Source organism: Parus major, chromosome 24 (assembly GCF_001522545.3).
Source record: "Parus major isolate Abel chromosome 24, Parus_major1.1, whole genome shotgun sequence".
NCBI lineage: Eukaryota > Metazoa > Chordata > Aves > Passeriformes > Paridae > Parus > Parus major.
In genome coordinates, this window is record NC_031792.1 from 205,593 (window position 1) to 227,910 (window position 22,318).

Below are 22,318 nucleotides of genomic sequence, written 5' to 3' on the forward strand. Positions count from 1 at the left end.
GACACGGGGGAGCGGGCGGAGGTCGGGTACGGGACACAGAGCGGCAGGACGCGGCGGGCGGGCGTTGGATGTGGGCGCCGTTCCGGGCCGCGCCGCCCCTGAGTTTACCTCTCGGCGCAGCCCCGCCCGGTGGAGAACCAGCCGTACGACGAGAGCCTGGAGCTGCCTGAGACCGACCCCGGAGCCCGCTCGCCTCGGGCGGGGGGCGCGGGCCGCCTGCGGGACTCCCGTCGGCCCGGGGTGTCGGTCGGAGCGGCCGAGTGCGGGAGCGGCGATCGGGGCAGCGGGGGGAAGGTACGAGAGCAGCGGGAGCGGGGAACGGCCCGGTGAGAGTCGGTGATGTGCCGTGAGACCCGGTTCTCTCGTCCAGGAGGAGGCAGCGGCACACCTCCCCGGCCCAGCCACCTTCAGCGAGGATGACGACGAGGACGATGAGGACTCGGAGGAAGATTCCTCGGAGAGCGACTCGGAGGAGGACTCGGAGGAGCAGGGGGCCGCGTTGGAGGGGTGAGCGGTGTTCCTGGCCAGGGGGACAGGGGCTAACGCTGGTCGGTGCCTTTCGGGCCCTGTCGGCTCCACTGGTTTCCCCTGCACCCACGAGGGTGAGCGGAGTCGTGAGCATCGGGACAGGCAACTCCTGTTTCCTCGTCCCTGATGCTCCAGGGTGGTGGCTCCTCCAGGGGGTGAACCAGTCCCGGGCTTGTTTGCTGTGCCCAGCAGAGGTAGAGCAGGAGTGATCCAAAGTTTAAGCCAGGCATGGCTGGCAGGAGAAGTCCAGAAAAGGGAAGGACTATCTCCAACATGTCACTCAGATCCTCATAATTCTTCTCCATCCTTTTGAACTTCAAAGCTATTGCTGACCCCCTAATTGCTGTTCTATTGCTGCCTTTGTGCAGAGAACTTAGCCCCCTTTTGACAGCCCTGTGTGGGATTGAATGATCTCAGATGTCCACCACTCATGTGCTTTTCTTGGTGAGCAGGTCCAAAGCAAAACGGGGCCAAATAATGCTTTCCCTGTGCAAGAAGTGTTTTCCAGAGAGGGCTTACTGCCTGGTGGTTCAGCTTCCCACATTTGTCTGCCCCAACTGGGGCCTGGTTTCTGTTGTACAGAACTTGCCACAAGTTAATCTTTTCCCTCTACTCTCTTCCTTTTTTCAGTGACTTCAATCCAGCAGATTTTGACTACCTGCAAGTGTCTTCTGAAATCAGAGATCTCTTTGAATACATCAAGAGGTGAATGGAAGAATCTTAGCTTGCTCATGGCTCTCTTTTGTGTCAATTATTGCAGCACAGTTTCTAGTCACCCATGCTGTGGTGGTGTTTTTTTCCAGGTACACTCCCAAAACAATAGAGATTGAGCACAAGCTGCAGCCTTTTATTCCAGACTTTATTCCTGCTGTTGGAGATATTGATGCATTCCTAAAGGTACAGTTTCTTCAGATTCCTCTCTTTGTTCTGCCCCACAGACTGAGGTGGAGCACAGGGTCAGAGCACCTGTCCAGCCTGGGGTCTGGTCTGTCCCTGCTCTGTCAGACATGATGGCTGGAGAGCTGGAAAACTACACTGATAGTTTGGTCACCTCTCAAACAGCACTTGGGTAACTTGAGGCAAAGCCTGGATTTTTCCTTCTCCAACACTGCTTTTCGGGCAGCACCACACTTAGAATGCACATCTGAGAGAGCCCACGGGAAGGCACTGTGCAAACCTGCCCTGGACTCCACAGAGAAAAGGGCTCTGTTCTCCTGCAGGTTCCTCGTCCCGATGGCAAGCCTGACAACCTTGGCCTGCTGGTCCTGGATGAGCCCTCAACCAAGCAGTCAGATCCCACCGTGCTTTCCCTTTGGCTGACAGAGAACTCCAAGCAGCACAACATCACAGTGAGTCAGGGAGAGGGAGGTCACTTGCTACACACTTACTATAGTAAAACCATAGTAGTCTTACAACTGAGAACTTGACTTTAAAAGCAGCAAAACCAGACCTTTTGCTTTAATCCATAGTTTTAAACTGCAGTGGGTCTGAGCCTTGCTTCAGTCAAATCTTGATACAAACTCTGGGTTTGTTCACTTCAGGTGATGCTTTATTTCCTTTTGGTTGTTCATACCCAGTTTTAGTTGGCATTTTGCCTGCAGAAATCTGTTGGTGAAGTGTAGCTGGGAAAGAGAAGGCCTGGTTCACCAGGAGTGGATGTAGCTTTCCCAAAAAGCCCCAAAACACAATGAAACACTTCCAGGTTTATATTTATGTTTTAGCAGCAGATAAAAGTGAAGAGTTTGGAGAATGCAGAAAAGAACCCCAAAGCCATTGAGAGCTGGATTGAAAGTATTACTGAACTGCATCGCTGCAAACCTCCTGCCACAGTCCATTACTCCAGGTGAGCCCTGATGGTAGCAGTGGAAGGTTGTGTGTGATCCTGAAGCTGATGTTCTTCTCTTCCCTGGCAGGCCAATGCCTGACATCGAGACCCTGATGCAGGAATGGTCACCAGAATTTGAGGAGCTCCTGGGAAAGGTATATTGTAACAACTGGGTGACCAGTTGTTAGCTCAGTGCATGGTCTTAGAAACCATCTGCCATGAAAGCTGTGTGCCTGCTCCATCCCACAGCCCAGTCCTCTTGGGCTTGCTCCTCCTCACGACTCTGCCCTTGGCAGAAGCTGAGGAGCAGCCCAACACTGGAATTCCCAGTTGCTGTCCCAGTGGCCTCTGTATGCTCCGAGGCTCCTGTGGTCTGGGAGCAGATCTGACAGCCCTGTTTGTTCCAGGTGGGTCTTCCGACCGCAGAGATGAGCTGTGACCTTGCCGAATACATCGACATGATCTGTGGTGAGCTGGGGAGGCTGTGCTGCTGACTCAATGTGATGCTGGCCTGGCACTCTCACTGGGAGAGTTTTAGCTGCAGGCTCAGCCCTGAACAGTCAGGATCATTCCCTGCTGCTTCAGTGGGAGGTGGGCTCTTGTACTGCAGGGGTCTGCAGTCTTTGGTGCATGGAGCCCCAGGTGATGGTGGGCAGTGGGGAGCTCAGCCCTTTGTGACAATGCTCTGTGTGGGGCAGTACAGACCAGGTGCCCTCACATGCTTCTGATCTCACCCGCAGCCATTCTGGACATCCCTGTCTACAAGAGCCGGATCCACCCTCTGCATGTCCTCTTCTCCCTGTTCTTGGAGTTCAAGAACTCACAGGTATGTGGCTCCACCCACTGCTGCTTGTCCAGCTAACAGCACTACACAGCTGGTCCCTTCACATTCGGCTCTGTGGTGACAGTGGGAGTGTGCAAAGGGCTGGTGGGCCCCAGAGAACACGTTCTTAGCTGCTCTTCTCCCTGGTGCCTCTGCCTGACACAGGGAGCTAGGCTGCGCTCTGGGCTGAGGTGCCATGTTGTTCAACAGGCCAATGCAAGCCAGAATGCATCTTCTTGGGCTGACTGCTGAGCACACAACCCAGAGCCAGTGTGGCCAGCACATTCAGATTCATGTGTATGCTCTGAGCAGTGGGAGTCAAATCTTTGCATGAGCATGTTCTTTTCCCTGCAGCACTTCAAGCCCCTGGCTGATGGGCAGAAGGGCAGGAGCCCACCATCCAACCCACCCTCACAAGCAGCAGAGTCAGAGGTGTTGAGCTTTAATTGATGCTTCACATTAAAGCCTCATCTCCTGGATCACCATCTGCTGCTGGACACTGACATGGACCCAGAGCAGGTTGGGAGATACCACACAGCAAATCAGAAGCCTCTCTGGTCTTAGAAACATTGCTGGACTGTTCTGTGTTAGGGAGTAGGACTTGACTCACCGTATTTGTTGCAGAAGCTACATAATGGCTCAATTTTTTACTTGATCCCAAGGAGTTCAGGATTAAACCAGCTTTTCCCTGTGTCAGACTTTCTGTGTCACAGGTGCTGCAGAGCAGAGGCTCCTTGAGCACCTGCTACAAGGGCTGGAGCAACAGGAATAAATTCCACACTCAGACACAACACTCATATCTGCTCAGGGTGTTGCAAACTCTGACCTGGAGATCTTGAACCTCCTCTGCTCCTTATTTTTGAATCCCCTTTCCTGTTGAGAACAGTCCCTTAGTTCCTGCCAGTCAGAAATAACCTGTGCAGCACCACACAGATGCTTGAATTCAGTTTATTGCTGTTGGGACGGCTCTCCCCAGCCCCTGCTCTGCTGACCTCCCACCCGTCTGCCACAGCAGCAGGGACAGGAGCAAAGAGGATCATGCAGCATGTCACACAGCTGCTAAAGCAAAGCTGGTGCTTGGCTTTACCCCAGGAGGAATGGTAGTGCTTAGAGCCTGGCTGTTAACAGCTTTGATGCATTTGGATTGTAACAGAATATTGGTAAAGTTCATGGACTACATAAAACCATGCCTTGGCTGACAGAGCAGCTCCCGAGCCCTGCATTGCATAGCACAGCACGGAGCTGGGGCTGGTTAGCTCCTGCTTCCCATCATGGCCTTGCTGGCACCCTCAGCTGCTCGGCTCCAGGGGCTGGTACGTACCTGGTGCCGGGCAGCCCTGCCTCACTGGCACCACACTGCAGCTCACAGCCAGATCTCATCACTGCTCATGCTGGGCACTTTGTAGATGCGCCCAGACATCGGGAGCTGGACAAAACCTGCAGGACAAAGAACTCATTGCCTGTTAGGGCAGCCACAGATCTCCATGTCTCACAACACATCTTTTGGGGCTCTTTGCCCACCTGCTCCCCTTACCAAGCTTGCTGAGGACCAGGGGTTTTTCCAGTCCCAGCAGGGCACTCTCTTCCCCCCTAGCACCAGCTCCTCCATCCTTGGGGGAAGCTGCAGGGAAGCAAAGGGATGAGAGCCAGGACATCTGTCCCTCACCCAGGCAGGACCTGGTGGCCTCACGTGTCTTGCTGCACTGGCACATCAGGGTTTTACCTTCATCCTGTGCTAGGTCACTGAGGCGCAGGTTGGGTGGCAGGGACCGGGTTTGGCGGGGCAGATGTATACCCTGGGGCTGCGGGGCCTCAGAGCTGCTGCAGTGGGAGCGTTGGCTGGGTGGACTGTTCCCTCCTGCTTGCCCCGGACCTCGCACATGCTTGGGCAAGCGGCATGCCAGGCAGGCAGCACAGAAGCCCAGGCTGAGCAAGGCAGCTAGGGCCAGAGCTGCTCCAATGGCAACACCCAGGACAGGCAGCTCCACGCGGGCATCCAGCAGACCTGCACGGTCAGCACAGACCCCTCAGCATCCTTCCACGGGGCCATTGCACCATGCTTATCCCTCAACAGTTACCTGTGGGCAGGAGAGAGGCAGTGGTGATGCCCACACTGTCGGCTGCACTGATGGAGAGGTTTCCAGCGGTGCAGCTGAGATGGATGTGGAGAGAGTGGTTGGCCAGCCCTGGGTAGCTTGTGGCACCCAGGAGGAGAAACTTGGAGGTGTTGGCCATTGCATGCCCATCCTGGTTCACCCAGGTGATGCTGGCAGGTGGGTTGGCTTGCACCAGCACAAAAAGCAGTAGAAGGCCAGCACCCCTGACCTGCTGGTAGTGGGTGCCTTCCTGCAGGATTTCTGGCTTATCTAGGTAAAAAACAGGCAGTGAGATGGGCAGGAAGGATGGGGGAGCAACACAGCTAGGAGCAGGATTTGTCTCACCTGGGTCCAGGAGCACTTGTCTACCTCATTTGCACAAGACTGACAAGGTGCCCTGCTATGGCTGTGATGGATGGAGGTTATGGTCCTGCCCGAGCTGGATGGGAGCCCCACACACCCTCCCCACATCCCAGTCTGGAGCAGGCCAGCACCGCAGACCTTACACTGCACATTGAGAAGGATGGAGGCGTTGTAGGTCTCACTGGAGGTCGGGTTGGTCAGGGAGCAGTTCAGCTGGTGGTCAGATGGCTGGCCGGTGAGGGTGAGGATGCTGGCAGTGTCCGCAGTCGAGAGGTTGACTTCCTGTTTGTGACCGCTGAGGTACCAGGCCAGTGTGGCATCGGGGACTGGCCGGGGAACCCAGCAGGTGAAGGTACGACTCTCGCCCTCCTGCAGGGTGCACACTGCTCGCGGCTGCCCGGCAATGGTGGGGTCCACTTCCTCCAGTGCTGCCGGAGAGCCCACGGCACATCAGAGCTGCGGCAGGGGTCCTGCTCCCGGAGTCACGCAGCAGAACCCACCGCAGCCTCACCTGCCAAGCAGAGCGCCAGGAGGCTGAGCAGCAGTAGCAGCAGGAGGGAGAGGGCAGTCCCCGGCCAGCCCCTGGGACACCCCATGTTGTATCAGCCGTGCTCAGCGCTACGAGAGAGGCAGCTAGAGCAGGGGCATGAGGGCGTCCACCACGCTCAGCGTTCCAGTACACAGCAGGGTCGGAGGACGTGGCCCAGCTGCACCTTACCTACAGCACTGCTGCCGCCGTGTCCAGCCCGGTCTGCAGTGCGGCTCTGAGCCTGGGCCCCGGCACGCAGGGCAGTGCATGCGGCGCAGGGGCGGGCCCCAGCCCGGCTGCGAGCGCTCATCCCTCTCGCCGGTCCCCGTCCCCGCCTTCCCTGGGCGGGATTGCTGCGCGCAGCCGCGGGGCCGGCGGTGCCGCCCCGGAGCGGCCGGAGGCTGTCCGGCCGGGCCCGGCTGTGCGCGTCCCCCTGCTTCTAGTCTCCCCTCTTCAAGGAAAAGGGCCCAAACTTGCACCCAGCGCGCCACCCATCTCACCGGGGCTGTGCACGCTTGGGAATCACACCACAATGCCTGCAATGTCACAAGCGGAGCCCAGGTGCCGGGAACAGAGGGAGATTTATTCGGGGTGGAGCAGAGCGAGACAAACACAGCAAGGGGCTTTGGTACTTTCCAGTTCCTGGCTGTTAGCCAGGAGGAGGAACAGAAGCTCTGGCACCTGACGTGGACCTTTTCTGGTCATGTCTGCGTGGGCCAGCTCAGGAACACGGCTCTACCCGGCCCACTCTCTGCCTGGCCCATCTCCTGCCCGTCTCAGTCGCTTCCAGTGCCATCGGGGTTGCGCAGCCGACCGAGCATCTCGGAGAGCATCTGGTTGCAGAGCGCAGAGTAGGGGTTGAGCAGAACGAGCTGCTGTCGGGCGAAGGCGCTGCCCAAGCGCGCTGCGCGCTCCAGGTCCCGCCGGGCATCCTCGTCCCGCGCCTGCAGCCGGTGGATGAGGCCGCGCTGCACGAAGCTCTGGCAGGCAGCACGCCCGCGGCCGCGGCTCAGGCGTATGGCAGCGTCCAGGTCCTGCAGGGCGCCTAGCAACGAGGGGAGGCATCGGTGGGGGCTGGGGGTACCGGGAGACCACCCGGACCGCGCTGCTCACCTGCCACGTCCCCGCGCAGGCGTAGGGCTTGGGCCCGGTTATTGTAGCCCGAGGCACGCTCAGGCAGCAGGCGAATGGCCTCGCTGAACCGCTCCAGGGCCGTGCTTATGTCTCCTGACTCAGCCGCAGAAACTCCCTGCAGCTCCAGCTCCCGGACTTGATCCAGCAGCTCCAATGGAAAAGCTTCCACTATTGCAATATAAATGGGAGACCTTGACTGGGAAGGGGAGGCACCAGGACGACCCACGGGGCCCCGTCCCACTGCCACCCTACACTCCCTGTCCAGGAAGGGAACAGACACGGGGTAGAGTGCTGCTGTCCAGCCTCAAGCAGGCACTGCTCCCAGCCTGAAGAGCCTCCTTCCCTGCCCACCTGCCCCATGGGGACCCCGCTGGCAATTCCAGCAGGAACCTGCTGCAGCATCACTCACCTTCATCCTGGACATCTTCCTCTTCCTCATCCAACCCTGGGATATCCCCAAAAGGGGTGCTGGGGTTAAAGATGGTCTGCAGGACGGCCCTGTCGTTTGCCGTGGCCATGCTGCTGCCACTGAGGCCTGTGACAAGGCTGCAGGCACAAGCAGGCTGCCACAGCCGAGTTAATGTTCACACTGCCGGCCCCACTTCACCTTGTGTCGCCCTATGGCAGCCCGGGTGTGAGGCCCCACCACCTGGCCAGTGCCCCCAAGAGCAGCCAAGGTCACCCACACACACTGGAGCTAAGGGCTCCTCACTCAAAACCCCGTGCTGTCCTTGGTGCTGGCCAGCGGCTGCTCCCATGCCTTGTGAGTGTCCTGGAGAAGTGGCAGCTCCTTAGTTCTCAAGAAGAAATGGAGAGAGCCCTCTGCAGCAATAAACTTGACATGTTTATTAATTAAACTATCACTTAAATAAAAAAAAGTGCATAGAAAATAAACATGTTTAAAAACTCCTTTTTTTTTTTTTTTACAACTATGTACACTTTTTATTTTTACATTCAGTCTTTTGCAGAGCTTTCAGCATTTTTTTTAACTATTAAAGTATTTCCTTCTTCCCTGTGGCAGGGAGTTAACACTGATGTACTTCAGACACGTTTCCTCTTTAAAAAAAAACCAAAAAAAATCAAAAAAACAGAACCAAAAAACCAAACAACCAGTAGACTGGAAGAACACAAGAAAAAATAAGTTGTTATACATGATAAGTTGTCAAGAAATGTATTTCTAGAACATAACCTTGTCTTTGCACAGCTTTTTTTTTTTTTTTGCTTTTTTTTTTTTTGCTTTTTTTTAAACAATTATTCACCTATCTGTAGTTACTAAAGAGACTGTAAGTTCAATAAAAGAAACACCACAAGTATAGTTCTCGGCTGATAGACGAAGCTACTGTACCTTGTTAAAAAGATACCAGGAAAGCACAGAGCACATTTTTCCCTATATGTAGGTGGTACCCCAACATTCATAACCAAAACGAGGAAGGAAAGGAAGAAACCAAGTTGTACAAGTACTGACTGTAACAAGAAGGGCCAGGAAAGGCAGAGCCACCCGCTCCCAGCTTCCGGCCCTGGCTGCCGGTGGGGAATGAGCAGCAAGGCTTTCCCAGAGCCGTGAGCAACTGTAACACAATCCTTATCTATAGTGTTAAAGAGAATTAAAAGCCATGAACCGATACTGAACTAGGCTTCATTACACGGTGCATTACTATATTAGTTCCTATATATACTGTATTTATAGTTATAAAAAAATTTGCAAGTGTTGAGAGTGGACCAGTGTATGGGTGAATGGCATGATTCTGCACAAACCGTCCTGCTGAAGAACTTGATATTGCTTTGAAATGAAAGAAAACCAGAAAGAAAAGATACCCAGCCCTTTGCAATGACCCGCTTCTCCTTTAAAAAAAACATGTCGGTTTGTAAAAAAAAAACAAACAAAAACAAAAACACCCTAAGGTTCCTTTTTTAATATTTTCAGATACCATGATCTGTGTCAGTCCTTATAAAATATACATTCATACACGGGGAGCTGGGTGCTCCTGGCCAGCCCGGGCTGAGGGTGGGTGGGCTCAGCTGCCCTGGTTGCCCCAGCCCTGCTGCCACTTGCCCCACGGGCCCGGGCTGGCCACGGCGGGTGCAGCTCCCTGGGGTACAGACAGTTTCACTGGCCACAGCGGCTCCTGCCGAGGCAGCCGCAACGGGAATAGCAGCAAAGCGGGCAGCCCGCTGGCTCGGCTGGTCCCGGTGGGAGGAGGTTGCCTGGCACTTGGATCTTGGGGGACTCCTGAGGCACAGCGCTCCCCTCGACCCTCCTTCCCACTTCTCCCCATGTGGCGTGGCTCTGGGCAGTGCTTCCCAGTGGAACGTCCTCCTCCTCCAGGAAATCGGGAGGCAGCAGCAGCGCAGGGGGTGAGAAAGTGTAGCTGAGCTCTGGGATAAATTCAGGGGCTTTGCCATGGCGAGGGCCATGCCCCCGCCCCGTGTCAGAAACGGAAGGAAAAGGGCCAAGAGCAGCTGTGCCCGGGGCCATGGGGCCCAGATCCCCTGGGTGGGCACTCTCTGGGCTCCTCAAAGTATGTGCGTTCCCAAACTGTCAGTGCATCAAATCATCTCAGTAACAAATGCAGCGTCAATGTGACTTTGCTTTCAACAGTTACCAACAAATTATCCTCACACAGTGCAATAACAAAAGGAAATAGGCAAGTTCCAAACCTCCAAGCGCTGCTTTTCCTTCTCAGGGCAGAGGAAGAAGCCTCAAGACCAGAGAGGTGTGGATGGGGGATGCCCCTTTGAGAGACCTGGGGAGTCAGCAGGCACTCCTGGTCCCTTCCCCACCAACTGCCAGTGCCGGTTCAGAGTAGCCCTCGGATACATCAGCTCCAGGAAGAGTAGCTCCTGTAACGACTGCAACCTAACCACCATGAAAGCTTGCAAAAGCGAGGGCGCTTTCTGCTTTCCCGTCTGTGCAGAAAAACCCATCTGCCTTCGAAGGACAGACTGTGGCAGGAGGTGTGTGTCTCAGACTGGCCACCCAGCAAAGGGGAAGGCCAATCCAGACTCAGGTCTCATCCTGTCTTGCTTTTCCTTTTTAAACCCAAGCAGGATACCAGGGCAGGCAAGGCAGAATCAAACCGTCTGCACAAGTCACACACTGTCCTCCCACAGAGCCAAACTCATACCGTGCTGGGCAGATCTCCCTCCTGCCCCTGTCCTTATGGGCAAATACAGTTTAAGGTCCAGTCAACCCTCCCGGAGACAGTTACTGAAGTCAAAAAGGCAGAACAAGAGTAGAAAACAAAACTAAAGTAACCCCCCCACTGGAGAAAGGCTCAGACTGTTTCCAGCCAGGTATTTCCTAGAACCGTCCTATGAAAATAAAAAAATCATTAAAAAGAGATTCTCTTAAATTAGGATAATACCACTGTAAAAAGCCTTGTCATAAGTGCTTTCCCCTATGAAGTGCTTCTCATAGAAAAATATACAAAATATATTTACATTTATAAAACCTTAAATACTAAACTGTAAACAGAACAGAGCAGAATCCAATGTTGTCACTGTCAGGCTTGGGTCTCTCATTTGTCTCTCTGGTTTTGCTCTGAGGCACAGACCCCATGGGGAGGAGGACTCAGACTGCTCCAACCAGGATAGTAGTGTCCCTCAGCTTGGTCAGATCTGGCCTGGCTCCTCATCCACTGTGTCAATGCCTCCTGCGGTTCCTATGCGTTTCGGGATGCTGCGTGGACGAGGCTGGCTGGCGCTTGGCCTTGCCTTTGCAAAGAACTTTGGCTCCGTTTTTGCCCTTGCTGTGTCTTCTGGGGAATACAACATGACTACACCCAGACAACTGACCATGACAGGCACCTGGCTGCAGGGTCACTCTCCTGCCTGCCTCCCACAGGCCTGGGCCACTGTGGCACAGCGGAGAGAAGGTGTCCCCACAGCAGTCCTTCCTAGCTCCTGCTCTACAACGGTGTGCAGCCAAGGCCGGGACTGGCTTGCACTCCCCTTCTCTCTCTACAGACCTCTGTCCAGTTCCTTGAGACACTGCTGGCTGGCTGTGCCAGGAGCTTGCTGGACAGAGGAGGAAGCCAGCTGCTGGAGACAGGACCCAGAGGACCACTTCCCTCCCACATGGCTGCAGAGGGAGAGTGTTGGTGAACGGGAGCCTTTGTTGGCAAAGATTTACAGTGCCCCAACTGTTAGCACAAGCCCTCTTTGCCAAAGAATGCCAGGAGTTCCCCTGCTCTCAGGCAGGGATTTCAGAGCAAGATGTCAGCCAAATTCTTCTTGTGTCTAGTTGTGGGCTGCTCTGTCCTGCTCTCCTCATGAGCAGCCGAGCCAGCGCCCCGCGCCCCCGAGCAGGCAGCACACCTACTCCCACTCACACATAGTGTTTTGCAGACAGTCCCAAGGGGCCACTGGTGAGGCACAGCCCTTCTCCCCAGGAGGCAGGCTCAAACACTGCACTACCCAACCACTGACTCACCCCTAGGAAGGAGAGCTCTGGCCAGGAGACAGAGACAGGGACACGACCCATGACTGCTGCCCTGTGCCTAAGCCTGGTGTGACCTCCCCTCTCCTCTCCCACTCATTAGCCCCACGCTGAGAAACAAATATGGAGGCGGGGGGAAATGAGAATAGCAAAAACATAACCATGCTGAGGATCTTCTCCAGCCGCCCATGTCTCTCACAAGGGTGAGTGTGCACATGCGAGACATGAAGATGTGGACTCGGACAAACACAGCTGCCAGTCTCAGGTCCCTGAGCCCAGTCCATCTTCACTCCTGCTTCTGGCCTCTCTGTCCCATCTGAGTGGCCGGGGAGGGCCTCGCTCACTCAAAGCTTTGGTTCACCCCAGGCCCTGCAGGGCTCACTTGCATCTCATGGAAGTTCTAGTTTAAAAACTTCCTGCACTTCTTGGCACCGCAGTTACAGGGCAGTTTGTTGCTGGCGTCTTCAATGGGGAACTTATAGTCATAGGTGAGCTCTTCCCCTCGGTAGATCTTGCGCATGGCAAAGATGACGATGTGTTTCTGGCCATCGATGTTGATGACCCGGGAGTAGCAGTTGGGCTCACAGGAGTGGTTGATGAAGCGAGCCGCGTTCCCGTGCATGGTGGCATCCACCACCTCAGAGTCATCAATGCGGAACATGTAGCACCCAATGCCCTGTGCAGGGAGGACAGGGGAGGATTAGTGCAGGCAGAGAGGCAAAACCACCCCAGCACACAGCCCAGCTCTGAGGATAGCTCGGAGGCAGTGTCTGTAGCCTCACTCCACTGGGCCTCACACACTCCTGCCTGAAACATTTCATTCCCACATTCACTGAGACTAATCTGAGACCTTGTCCAGATCACAGAAGGGAATGAAGTGCCTCTAAAGCTCCAGCAAGAATGAAAATAAGTCAGTAAATACAGTTTGAGATGTTTCCAACAGAATTTTCATATAGGCCTGTCCTACCTTCACAGCCACTTTCTAGCTCTCCCAAACTCTTTAAGAACATCCACAAAAATGCAAAACTCACCTTACTGTCGTAGTATTTCTCTCGTTTGTCAGTGAGGATGGAGCGAATGACATTGCCTGAATATTCGATCACCATCTCACCTGCATCGATGTTCCTTTTGCAGAACAGACCCCGGCCATGGATAGGAGACCTAAAATGCAACAAGAAAAGAGAATTATTTCAAACAAAACAAGCAAAGTTCAGGAACATCAGATTGCAAAGGCTGCAGAAGACAGGCTGTTTGTGACAAGGACCACAGTGGTACTGTTAAGCCTTCTCTAAGGGAACACTAACAAGAACACCAGCAGGTCACTCTGCCCACACCTGAGCTGTTGCCAAAGCAAAGCCAGCAAGGAGCAAGTGGTCTGTGCTGAGGATTACTTTTCAAATACATAACTTGGGCAGGGAGAAGGAAGAGGGGAAAATCCCCAGGTCTGCTTTTCCCCTTAATTTTGCGGTCTGGCTTCACAGGAGGTTTCCAGTTTCCACCTTCCTCTCTCCTATGGGCAATGGTACAAGAGCAAAACCGTACCTGTAGACACCAACTGCCTCCTTGGAGGTCTTCTTCAAGTGCCGGAAGCGCATGGGCATCGGCAGATCCATACTGGTCGCCCTCCTAGAACAAAGGGGCACTGCTAAGTGATGACCTGTATTTGAGACTGTGCCATGCTATCTGTGCCAGATAATCTGGGGCACTTTCCAAGACAGAGAGATTTATAGATTGTGATACTGCAGCCTACAGAGAACACAATCAAAATTAATGCACTGTTTTAATATATATAGATGTAAAAGATAATTTCCTCCCTTTCCTCTTCAAATTCCCATCAGATTGTTTTACATTAGCAAGGAAAAGAAGCATTTGAAGGCAGACCAAGCTGGTGGTTACCTTCAGCTGTCACTTCTCTTGTTTTTGCAGAAGTCACCTCTAGTCTGGCAGTGCTTGGCAGCTTTCAATGTTTAAATACCCCTCAAAGCACACAACCCTTAAAGCCAAATCTGCTAATTTTAACACCCTGACACTGTTTTCCCCTTGGAACCTTTAAGCTCTGCTGCATACCGGGCTGATTTCAGCTGCACTTCTTCCTCTTCCTCATCATTTGGGTTGTATTCTGGTGGCTGTCGGTGCTTAGACGCCAAGAAATTAAACATATCAAATGCAGATTTCCTGTAATTTAAAGAGACCAAAAGGAGTTTGTTTTACTGACTTAAAATAAACATGGTGGCCACAACAGTCTGACATGTTTACTGCCTCACACCTCCCCTACTCTGCCCTCTCTTAAAGCCCTGTGCATTGGGGTAGACACAGCAGGTTCTGAGAGCCTCCAGTAACAGCCTCAGCCAGGAAAGCTTTGGTAAACCAAGGAAAGGGCCACAAAGTGGCACAGGAAAATGTGCAGAATTTGAAGATGCTGAAGAGTTGATTTTCATGTGCCAGTTGTTAACACTTAATGGAACTTTAGTGCTGCAGAGATTTGTTGCTCCTGCCCTGCCACAGAGTTAGTTATGGAGCCAAAGGGCCATTAACCCCAATGCTGACAAGGCTCACACTTGCCTCAGGTGGACTTCAGCCCGAGCAGAGCCATGTGGGTTTAAAGGAGGTTCATTGGCCTCCTCTGGCTTGTGAAATCTGAACTTGTAATTGTGGCAGTGCTTCGCTCCGTACAGTTGCTCTATCAGGAACACAACAGTATCATGGATAATCCCCAACATCCTCAGACCATTCACACCTGGAACAAGAAACAGAGCACAACAAACACTAATTTCAAGTGCAGACTTGGAGCAGGAAGATACAGGAGCTTGTCACAAAGAGCTGGGACACCACACAGCTGTCACAGCAGCACTGTATTAGCTATTGCATTCTATGTGAGAGCTTCTAATCCTTCCATTGGGAAGAAATTACCCTCCATAAAGCCTGCAGCAGGTTAACTGGAACTATTAAGACTCTAAGAGCCTCATGAAAGATCTGTTTGTTCTCCCGTGCTCAGCACAGGCCGTTACCTGCAAAGGACAGCTGCTTCAGGCGGGCATTCGAACGGGCCTCCTGCACCTTGTCAGTCAGCGACTTCCAGGCATCTGCAGCACACACACAGGTGACAAATGGGGACAGGGTACCCAAGTGCTGGGATACTCATATTTAAATAAACTAATTGGAGAATATGAAGTTTCCAACTTTCCACAGGCCATAAATTAAGATTCCTGGATCCAATTGCTTTCATCCTCTTAAAAATTCACATTGGCATAAGGCAGGGTGTTCAGTAATAGGTCTGGAGGGAAAGTCTGGACACCCAATACTACCTCTGGGTGATCCACACAGCCTGTTTCTTGACAAACTATGGTTCAATACCGTTGGTCAACTGATAAAAAATAAGTGTCAGTGATATATATATATATATATATATATTATGGGTTACAGAATCTATTATGTTGCAAAATAAAAAGAAAAATAATAGCATACAGACATTATCAGGAACTAGGATTGTTCTAGGGCTGTAAACCAAGAGATTTCTCTTTCTCTCTTTTTTTTTAACATCTATAAATAAAGCAAGTAAGAGGTCCTCAGAAGTAATAATTTTACTTCTAGTAAGGACAGCTAAAACCAGTACAACCCAACACTGTGCGGTTCTTACCTTCAATGCTTTCTGCGCAGATCTGAAAGCCATCATCACTAGAGATCTCAAAAACCAAACCTTTTTTCGGTTTCTTCTCACCAAGACACTCTTTCCTCTTCTGTTCTTGCTGAAGCCAAAACATAAGAGGGGAGCTAAAAGTGCTCTCTTCTTCCTCGAGAGCTTTTGAGCCTAGAAAAGATGGGAATTGGAAAGAATGATTTTTACACCTGGTGTTCCACAATTGAAAATAACTTACTGACTTGCCTTTTCCTTTGCCTTGACCAGCAAATCCAGCCAAGAAAAAAATTCTGGAGAGTGTTGCAGTAAGAGTGTGAAATCTCAAGTGCTGAAATTTTCACAAACTAAAAACAGAGACAAAACTATTTGTCCAAGTCCAACAAACAGCAAACAAACCTCTGCTTCCTTTATAGCAAGGATAACACAACCTAATAGCTCTGACCCTTTTCCTGACAGAGTGACAAACGTAAAAATCAAATCTTCAAACATCATTTTCCCAGTCCTGGAGACTTCTGAGACTAGGTATTTTTGAAGAAAGTAACATACCAGCATTTTCTTGCTCATTTATTGAGTTCTGTGTTGATTGAGGTTCAGGGACCACAGCCAGTTGCCTTGGGAGGGAAGAAGGAGAACATGGAGAAAACCATGGAGAAAAATAGCTAACAACCTGCCTCATTTCCTCACCAACCCTGTGCAGCAGTCTTAGACAGATACAAGAACCTTTTTCTAGATCAAATGTTCTAACATAAATTCACTTGGAAATGAACAAACAAAAAGATTCTACTCAGTAGCATTTCTGTTTGCAGCCTCTAACAGTCTGTGGGCAGCAGCCTAATTTCACACAGCCTGTGACCTGCTTTTCATGTCAGCCCCACTCAGGAATAAGGTGTAGGGCAACACACAATCAGACACTGCTGAATGAGCCTCTCAGAACTACACTCAGCTTAATGCAAAATGTTTCCATATTGCATCTAAATGTGATTGTACATTCCCTACTGAAAGCTCCACAGGCATTTTAACTAGGAATGCCAGACTTCCTCCATTCTCCATACAAATGCCCTTCAGCTCAAGCAAGCAGAATCATATAGGAAGGTCTGTTCATCCCTTACCCTGCAGACTGCCCATGTGGATTTTGCAACGGCTGATCAACACTGGCTGCATCCTGCGCATCTGCCTTCACAGCAGGAGTCCTGGAAGAAAAGGATTTGGGAACATTCAAAATGTCTGCCAACTTAGGTGTGCCGTAAATGAGACTGGAAGGCAGGAATGGATCCACTGGGAGCTGCCAAGATTGATTTGGCAGTTCTGCAGAACTACACAAGCAGCAACAACAGCTCCTAAGATGCAGAGAACCAGATCATGCTTCCAGTACCACATCAATCAAAAGTTGCACTTCGCAATTTGCCTTGACTTGCACAATTTGCTGTAGAAACTAGTGCAAGCTTCTCTCATACTGTTACAAAACCTCAGGGATGAGCAAAACCAAACTCTCCTCTTACCCTGTAGCCAAGACCTGGGGTACAGCAACAGTCCCTTTTTCGGGAACGTGAGCTTCAGAAGAACCAGCCCATGCGTGAGAAGTTTTGTGCTTCTTTCCATTCCCTTTGTCTAACAATGGCTGGATGCGTTTGACTTTTGGCTTCATTTTCGTGGCACCCAGCACAGAGCTACTAGCAGACTGCTGGCCAGGTGACGGGGAGCCTCCTGGAGATGCTGAACTGGCATGCATCACCGACGAGGAAGCCTTGCTTTGCTCGAGTCCGGTATTGTTTGGAACATCGACCAGCTGTGGAAAGCTTGACAACTGTGTTGTTGCTGAAACTGTGCTAAGGTCCAGCTGGGAGGATGCAACCCCGGGTTTGTTGGCTAAAAGCTGTGTCATGTGCTGAAGCTGGTACGAGCCTTCTGGGTCAGCAGACGATGGAGCCACTGTCATGCCCATTGTCTGTGCTGAGGGTAGAACACATATGCTCGAGGCAGCTGTCATGGCTGCCGTAGACGGAGTCTGAGATGCTCCCAGTTGAGAAAACATCCCAGAACTTGGTGGTAAAGTCATGTGCTGCTCCTGAAGACCAAGGCTTTGCTGACTAGCTTTGATCAGGAGGTTGCTTATCGGACCAAGGTCCCCCAATAATCCAGGGCTTGTTAACGTTACAGAACTTTGTCCCAAAACATGACCAGGAACTGACCCACCGGTACTAGGGGCTGCTGTGGCCTGCATGGATACGACGTTCAGCACCGAGGAACTCGATGTTAGGCCTGATACAGGCCCTGCTGGGAGGTGACTGGCATCTGCACCAATAATGCTGGGAGATGTGCTGACTGCAGTAGTGGTCCCACCTTGCGGGAGCAAAGATGCTTGCTCAAAATACATGACCCCAGACTTTGACCTCTTGATAATATTAGGAACGGTTCTGTGGGATGTTGAATTCGCAATGGTTCCCAAATCCAATGGGTGGTTAGAAATCTGGGAAGGAGCAAAATTAATTAAGGTCATGTTGGAGACCATATCAGAAGGAGCTATAGCAGAAGGGGTTCCAGAAGGAGCCAGCTTCTTGTTCTTCCGTGACTGCAGACGAGATATGGGCCGTTTCTTGCCCAGGGCAGCAGCTGGTGTAGAAGCAGCAGTACCTAGGTCTGTCCTCTGACTAGCTTCAGACACTAAGAGCTGAGGATCGGTGGGTGGCTGCACCCCGATTAGAAGACCTGGTGAAGGACTGCTGATGTTTGGTGGGAAGCCTGTCTGAGCAGGTGTGGAGAAGGGATGTATATGCTGGTGATGGGACATGGGCAGTAGACCCTTGCTCGTGGGAGGGAATAATGACTGGGACGGAGGCAAGCTCGGATTCAACCCTGTGGTCAGCGTGAGCCCGCTCCCCATGGGCCCCAACACTGAAGTGTTGGTTTCCATCACACTCTGTGCAGAACTAACAGAAGGCGTTAACTGTATCTTTTGGGTGACACCATTGGGAAGAGTTTGGAGGACATACAGGGGCTGCATGTTTTGGTTAACTACCAGAAGTTTTTCTGCGGCTGGCTTGAGGTGGGGTGGTGTAGTCTGCACCGCAGCATTGGAGATTTGAGAGGGGCCAGGACTGTCAGTGGAGTTTGGCACATACTTCTGGCTCTGGAGGGGAACAGTAGGTGATACTGGCACCTGGATACCTGGAGTCCCGCTGTTTCTTGTTAAATCTTGGTTGCTGCCATGTCCTTGCTCGACAGGGCCACAGGCTGGGCTGGCTATATGCTCTGCATCTATGTGACCCTGGATGAAGTGATCAGGAGTCATGTGTCCTTCGGGGCTTGGGTCTACTCCTGGACTCAGGAGAGCCGCATCACCTTCCCCGGAGGCAGATTTTTCTGTGACTGTCACTCTCTTCTCCCCAGACTCTGTGGAAGGCAAGGCAAGCATTGACCTCTCTCCTGAGGAGGAAAGTGAAGACTCCGAAATGACAGCAAGCCTGTTGTGATTTTGGCTGGGCACCGTAGGGCTGCGAGTGGTCAGAACAGAGAGATCGGAAGGAAGCTCCAGTGGCAATTCAAACTGCTCTTCTGCTGATATGGAGGAAGAGACACTGCTGTCCACTGGTTCAGTGGTGGGCAGCTGCTGAGAGAACACCTCAAACAAACCCATATCCTTTCCACGGTTGCTGTCCAGACCTAAACCTTCTCCAAGGGTCAGGAGTTCAGATGATGAGGACTCCGGACTTTCTCCCAAGGCCTGCATAGACGGTGTGTTCTTCAGCACAAAGTCCATGATGTCTGAAGGGAGTATGTTCCCACAGTCATCACTGTTGTTATTGTCCGAGTCAGATTTCAGAAGTTCTGTGTTGAAAGTGTCCAGCAGGTTCTTGTCGGCAGGTGTACTTGCATGAGCCCTGCGGCCTGTTTCCAACGAGCTCAGCTGCACTTCCAGAGAGTCCTGACCCTGAGCTTTAACCCTGCTCACAGGGTGGCAGTTATCAATCTTGGCGTCAGTTTTGTGGATGGTGGAGCTCTTGGTGACTTGCACTTTCTCACCAGCTTCTTCAGCTCTATCCAGCTTTAAGTTCTCTGTCCCATTCTCTTTGCCACTCCTTTTAGTTACCTGGCTGACTTTTCTGGTTGTTGCTGTGACACTGGTATCACTTTCAGTTCCATCATCCACACCATCTAGCTGTGAGATTTTTGGAAGATCACACTGCTGCTCCTCCTCCCTGAATAAGCTATGGGATGTGAGCCTCTCCTCCGTGTTTGAGGAAACCACCGTCCTTGTGAAATTGTAGTAGTACAAGTCATCTTCATCTGATGTGCTCAAGTCATCTGCTCCATCCACCTGTCCTTCTGCAGACCGCTTCCCTCGCTTCTTGCCAGCTGAGTTACTGTAGAAGGGAATGTCTTCCTCTCCATAGGACCTCACACCATACAGAGGAGTCAGTCCAAAGAACATATTGGATCTGGCCCGAGCACTTCTCCTTGGATACCTCCGCTTGTATGAGCCTTCTTCTTGAGCTTTAGTGCCATCCTGAAGCATCAAGCTGTTATCCTGAATGGCCAAATTTTCATACGTGTTATTTTGAGATTCCTGTGTTGGTGCTTCATGTGGACTTCCCTGAATTGCAGGGTTCTCTTCTGGGCCTTCTGAAGCTGAGGAGGGCTCTGCCAAAGCAGTCAGGTCTGCCCCTGCAGACTGAGTTTCAGCATCACTTTCCTGCTGTGCATTTTTAGACTGGTTTTCACTTTCCATCTTGAGAGGAGTCAAAGTGACTTTAACAGTTCGTTTCCTGGGTGCCTGCGATTCCTTAGGGGCTGCTTCAACCTGCACTGCAGACCCTCTGGATGGCCCTTGTGAAGATGGAGACTTCTCACCAGCTTTTTCAGCAGGAATATTATTACATAACCTCTGGGTAATTTGTTCAGTTGCCAAACCCTGATTGCCGAAGTCTGGTTTCAGTTCATCACTGCCTACTGCTTGACTTGTCTCTGTAAGAGATTTCAGGGAATGCTTCTCTTTAAAACTGTCTTTCATTAACTTTTTGCCTTTCTGACGTTTATCTCTGGGGGCAGCAACTACCTGCTCACTTGCTGCAGGAGATCTATTGTTTACTCCAGCAGCCTTCAAGGTTTTTGCATCCATCTCATCAACCACAGTTGTTTTCTCTGGCTGTAAAGGTTCCATGTGCTGATCTCTGTCTTTCCTTGGGACTCTCTGATGCAAAGGTGGAAAGGGTATTGCTTCTTTGGAAGAAAATGATCCTGAACACTCTTGAAAGGTTCCTATTTTACTCATTTCTGTGCCTGATGAACTGGTTGGCTGAGTGGACACTTTGGAATTTCCTCCAGAAACAAAAGTATGAGACGAATAATCTGTGTCCTTTGAGGTTTTCATTTTCTCTCCCTTAGAAGGTGCACCTTTGGCTACCAAATCTGAACTGCTGGAATGTTTCCCTTCTGTAGACTGAGATGCATCCAGCTGGTAAGTTTTATTTCCAGTTGCAGCCACTGTTTTCTGTGAGCCTGAACTGGTAGAGCAACTTTGAAGTGGAGCACTTGGAGGACCTGTGCTCACTGACCCCACAAAGCGGTCAGTACTTTTGACAGCTGGTTCATGTTCTGAAGAGGCTCCCATGCTGGAAACTGAAGACACACTGTGCCTCGAGTAAGTGTTCCCAGCTCGTGTAGGGGAAATCATCCGGAGTTTTGATTGTTGCTGTGACAAAGAAGAGGTGCTGTGTCTCCGAGAACCGATGCTCTTAAGTCCTGAGGAAAGCAAAGGATCTCCTACTGTCACTATTTCATGGGTCACTGGGGTAGGACTTCCTGAGAAACAAAAGCAAGAAATACTGTCAGGTGATCTTAAACCTTCACAGTGAATGCACATCCAATTCCTTCACACAAAACACAAGAAATTAAAACCTGGCAAAATTTTTCAGCTAAACAACACCAACACATGGTATTGATACTTTAGATAGGTGTTAAAAACCTGATACCATCACCCAGGATTCAGCAAGTTTGTATCTCAGGGTTTGGTACCTCAACTTTAGATGTGAATTTTCACCATCAGTTTCAAAGAAAACATTAGTCAGAAGTAACTGCTTAATTACAATACCACATTTTTGAGTCTCTCTGGAAAAATACTGAGATATTAAGTCCCTAACTGATATCACAGTGCTTTTGGCTCACAACTACTATGTGGCACAAATCCTGCCTCTTCCTCATCCCAAGGGACTGTTTGTTTTAGCTGCTCATTTCCCTGCAGGCCATCTCTACTGGGTATTGTTAGAACTTTCCTCTCTTCAACCTATTGCCATTTCACTACTTTCTCTAGAAACAGTAACTAAACACATTCTGAAAGAAGACAAGAAAGACAGGAACTAAACCAAAAATATTTCCAAAATAAATCTTAATCAAACAGTACTAGAAATACCTGCAGAGGGTAATGGCCTCGAGCCAGGAGACCTCTGTGCAGATGGGTAACTTGGTGCCCTGATCCTGGGACCCTTTGAGACCACTGGATAGTAACAGGAACTAGAGGTCTGAGAATGCAAGGGACGATCTGGTGATGGTGGGTTTACAATTTCAGGTGTATTTCGGGTGTCTTTTGGTAGAATTTCTGTTGTCATATAAAAGAGAAAAAACAACAGTATAAGTCATCACTGAGCTCTAAAAGCTACGATCTGATCAAGTATATACTTCTATCACATTCCACTTGGAGAATCAGGGTATTTGTTAAATAAACACAAAGTCAAAGATCTGACACGAGATAATGTCTGGTTCCTTCTTCTAAGAACGTTTTCAAATACTTGTAGCAATTGCACATCTTACACATGAAATTCCACTATATATTTATATAGTTTGAGATCCTATGTTAACAATGACAATGACTGTAAATATTTTAAAAATCTTTCACAGCTTTACCCTTGGATACAAGGAAGCAATTTGGAAATACAGAAGCACAATACAACC

General features: G+C 51.0%; 4 protein-coding genes across 8 annotated transcripts in view; 1 reads left to right on the plus strand and 3 right to left on the minus strand.

The window, feature by feature from the left end:
• The window catches only part of IFT46 (intraflagellar transport 46), a 4,149-nt gene extending 274 nt beyond the window's left edge, over positions 1–3,875 (plus strand). Inside the window, exons 2-11 of the mRNA XM_015649577.2 lie at positions 104–294; positions 371–507; positions 1,159–1,233; positions 1,332–1,425; positions 1,749–1,877; positions 2,250–2,371; positions 2,442–2,508; positions 2,761–2,821; positions 3,094–3,179; positions 3,531–3,875. Coding sequence (XP_015505063.1) covers positions 104–294; positions 371–507; positions 1,159–1,233; positions 1,332–1,425; positions 1,749–1,877; positions 2,250–2,371; positions 2,442–2,508; positions 2,761–2,821; positions 3,094–3,179; positions 3,531–3,626 — 1,058 coding nt within the window. The 3' untranslated portion in view covers positions 3,627–3,875. The remainder of the gene's footprint in view (positions 1–103; positions 295–370; positions 508–1,158; positions 1,234–1,331; positions 1,426–1,748; positions 1,878–2,249; positions 2,372–2,441; positions 2,509–2,760; positions 2,822–3,093; positions 3,180–3,530) is intronic.
• Positions 3,876–4,108: 233 nt separating this feature from the next.
• TMEM25 (transmembrane protein 25) lies at positions 4,109–6,626 on the minus strand. 4 transcript variants are annotated; one of them, XM_015649740.3, is made up of 6 exons: positions 6,354–6,626; positions 5,779–6,063; positions 5,255–5,542; positions 4,900–5,181; positions 4,711–4,797; positions 4,109–4,613 (listed from the first exon to the last, which is right to left on the minus strand). In XM_015649740.3, exons 1-6 carry the CDS (start codon positions 6,472–6,474, stop codon positions 4,540–4,542), a joined length of 1,137 nt encoding a protein of 378 aa, XP_015505226.1. In that variant the 5' UTR covers positions 6,475–6,626; the 3' UTR covers positions 4,109–4,539. The 4 variants fall into 4 exon arrangements, with proteins under 4 accessions (XP_015505226.1, XP_015505225.1, XP_015505224.1 ...); XM_015649739.1 differs by adding an exon at positions 6,147–6,253 and having other exon boundaries at positions 4,711–5,181; positions 6,354–6,442; XM_015649738.1 differs by adding an exon at positions 6,147–6,268 and having other exon boundaries at positions 4,711–5,181; positions 6,354–6,442.
• A 100-nt stretch (positions 6,627–6,726) lies between these two features.
• TTC36 (tetratricopeptide repeat domain 36) lies at positions 6,727–7,870 on the minus strand. The gene is made up of 3 exons (XM_015649741.3): positions 7,708–7,870; positions 7,278–7,466; positions 6,727–7,209 (listed from the first exon to the last, which is right to left on the minus strand). The coding sequence occupies exons 1-3, from the start codon at positions 7,814–7,816 to the stop codon at positions 6,941–6,943; spliced, it is 567 nt and encodes a 188-aa protein (XP_015505227.1). The 5' UTR covers positions 7,817–7,870; the 3' UTR covers positions 6,727–6,940.
• A 251-nt stretch (positions 7,871–8,121) lies between these two features.
• Positions 8,122–22,318, minus strand: part of KMT2A (lysine methyltransferase 2A) — a 39,847-nt gene continuing 25,650 nt past the window's right edge. Inside the window, exons 26-36 of one of the 2 annotated variants that reach the window (XM_033519728.1) lie at positions 21,780–21,965; positions 16,873–21,172; positions 16,483–16,563; positions 15,920–15,984; positions 15,374–15,544; positions 14,745–14,819; positions 14,299–14,473; positions 13,804–13,911; positions 13,279–13,362; positions 12,768–12,897; positions 8,122–12,412 (exon numbers count right to left, since the gene is read on the minus strand). In XM_033519728.1, the coding sequence (XP_033375619.1) occupies positions 12,137–12,412; positions 12,768–12,897; positions 13,279–13,362; positions 13,804–13,911; positions 14,299–14,473; positions 14,745–14,819; positions 15,374–15,544; positions 15,920–15,984; positions 16,483–16,563; positions 16,873–21,172; positions 21,780–21,965 (5,651 nt within the window). In that variant the 3' untranslated portion in view covers positions 8,122–12,136. The remainder of the gene's footprint in view (positions 12,413–12,767; positions 12,898–13,278; positions 13,363–13,803; positions 13,912–14,298; positions 14,474–14,744; positions 14,820–15,373; positions 15,545–15,919; positions 15,985–16,482; positions 16,564–16,872; positions 21,173–21,779; positions 21,966–22,318) is intronic. The other variant, XM_015649736.1, reaches the window with a different exon arrangement.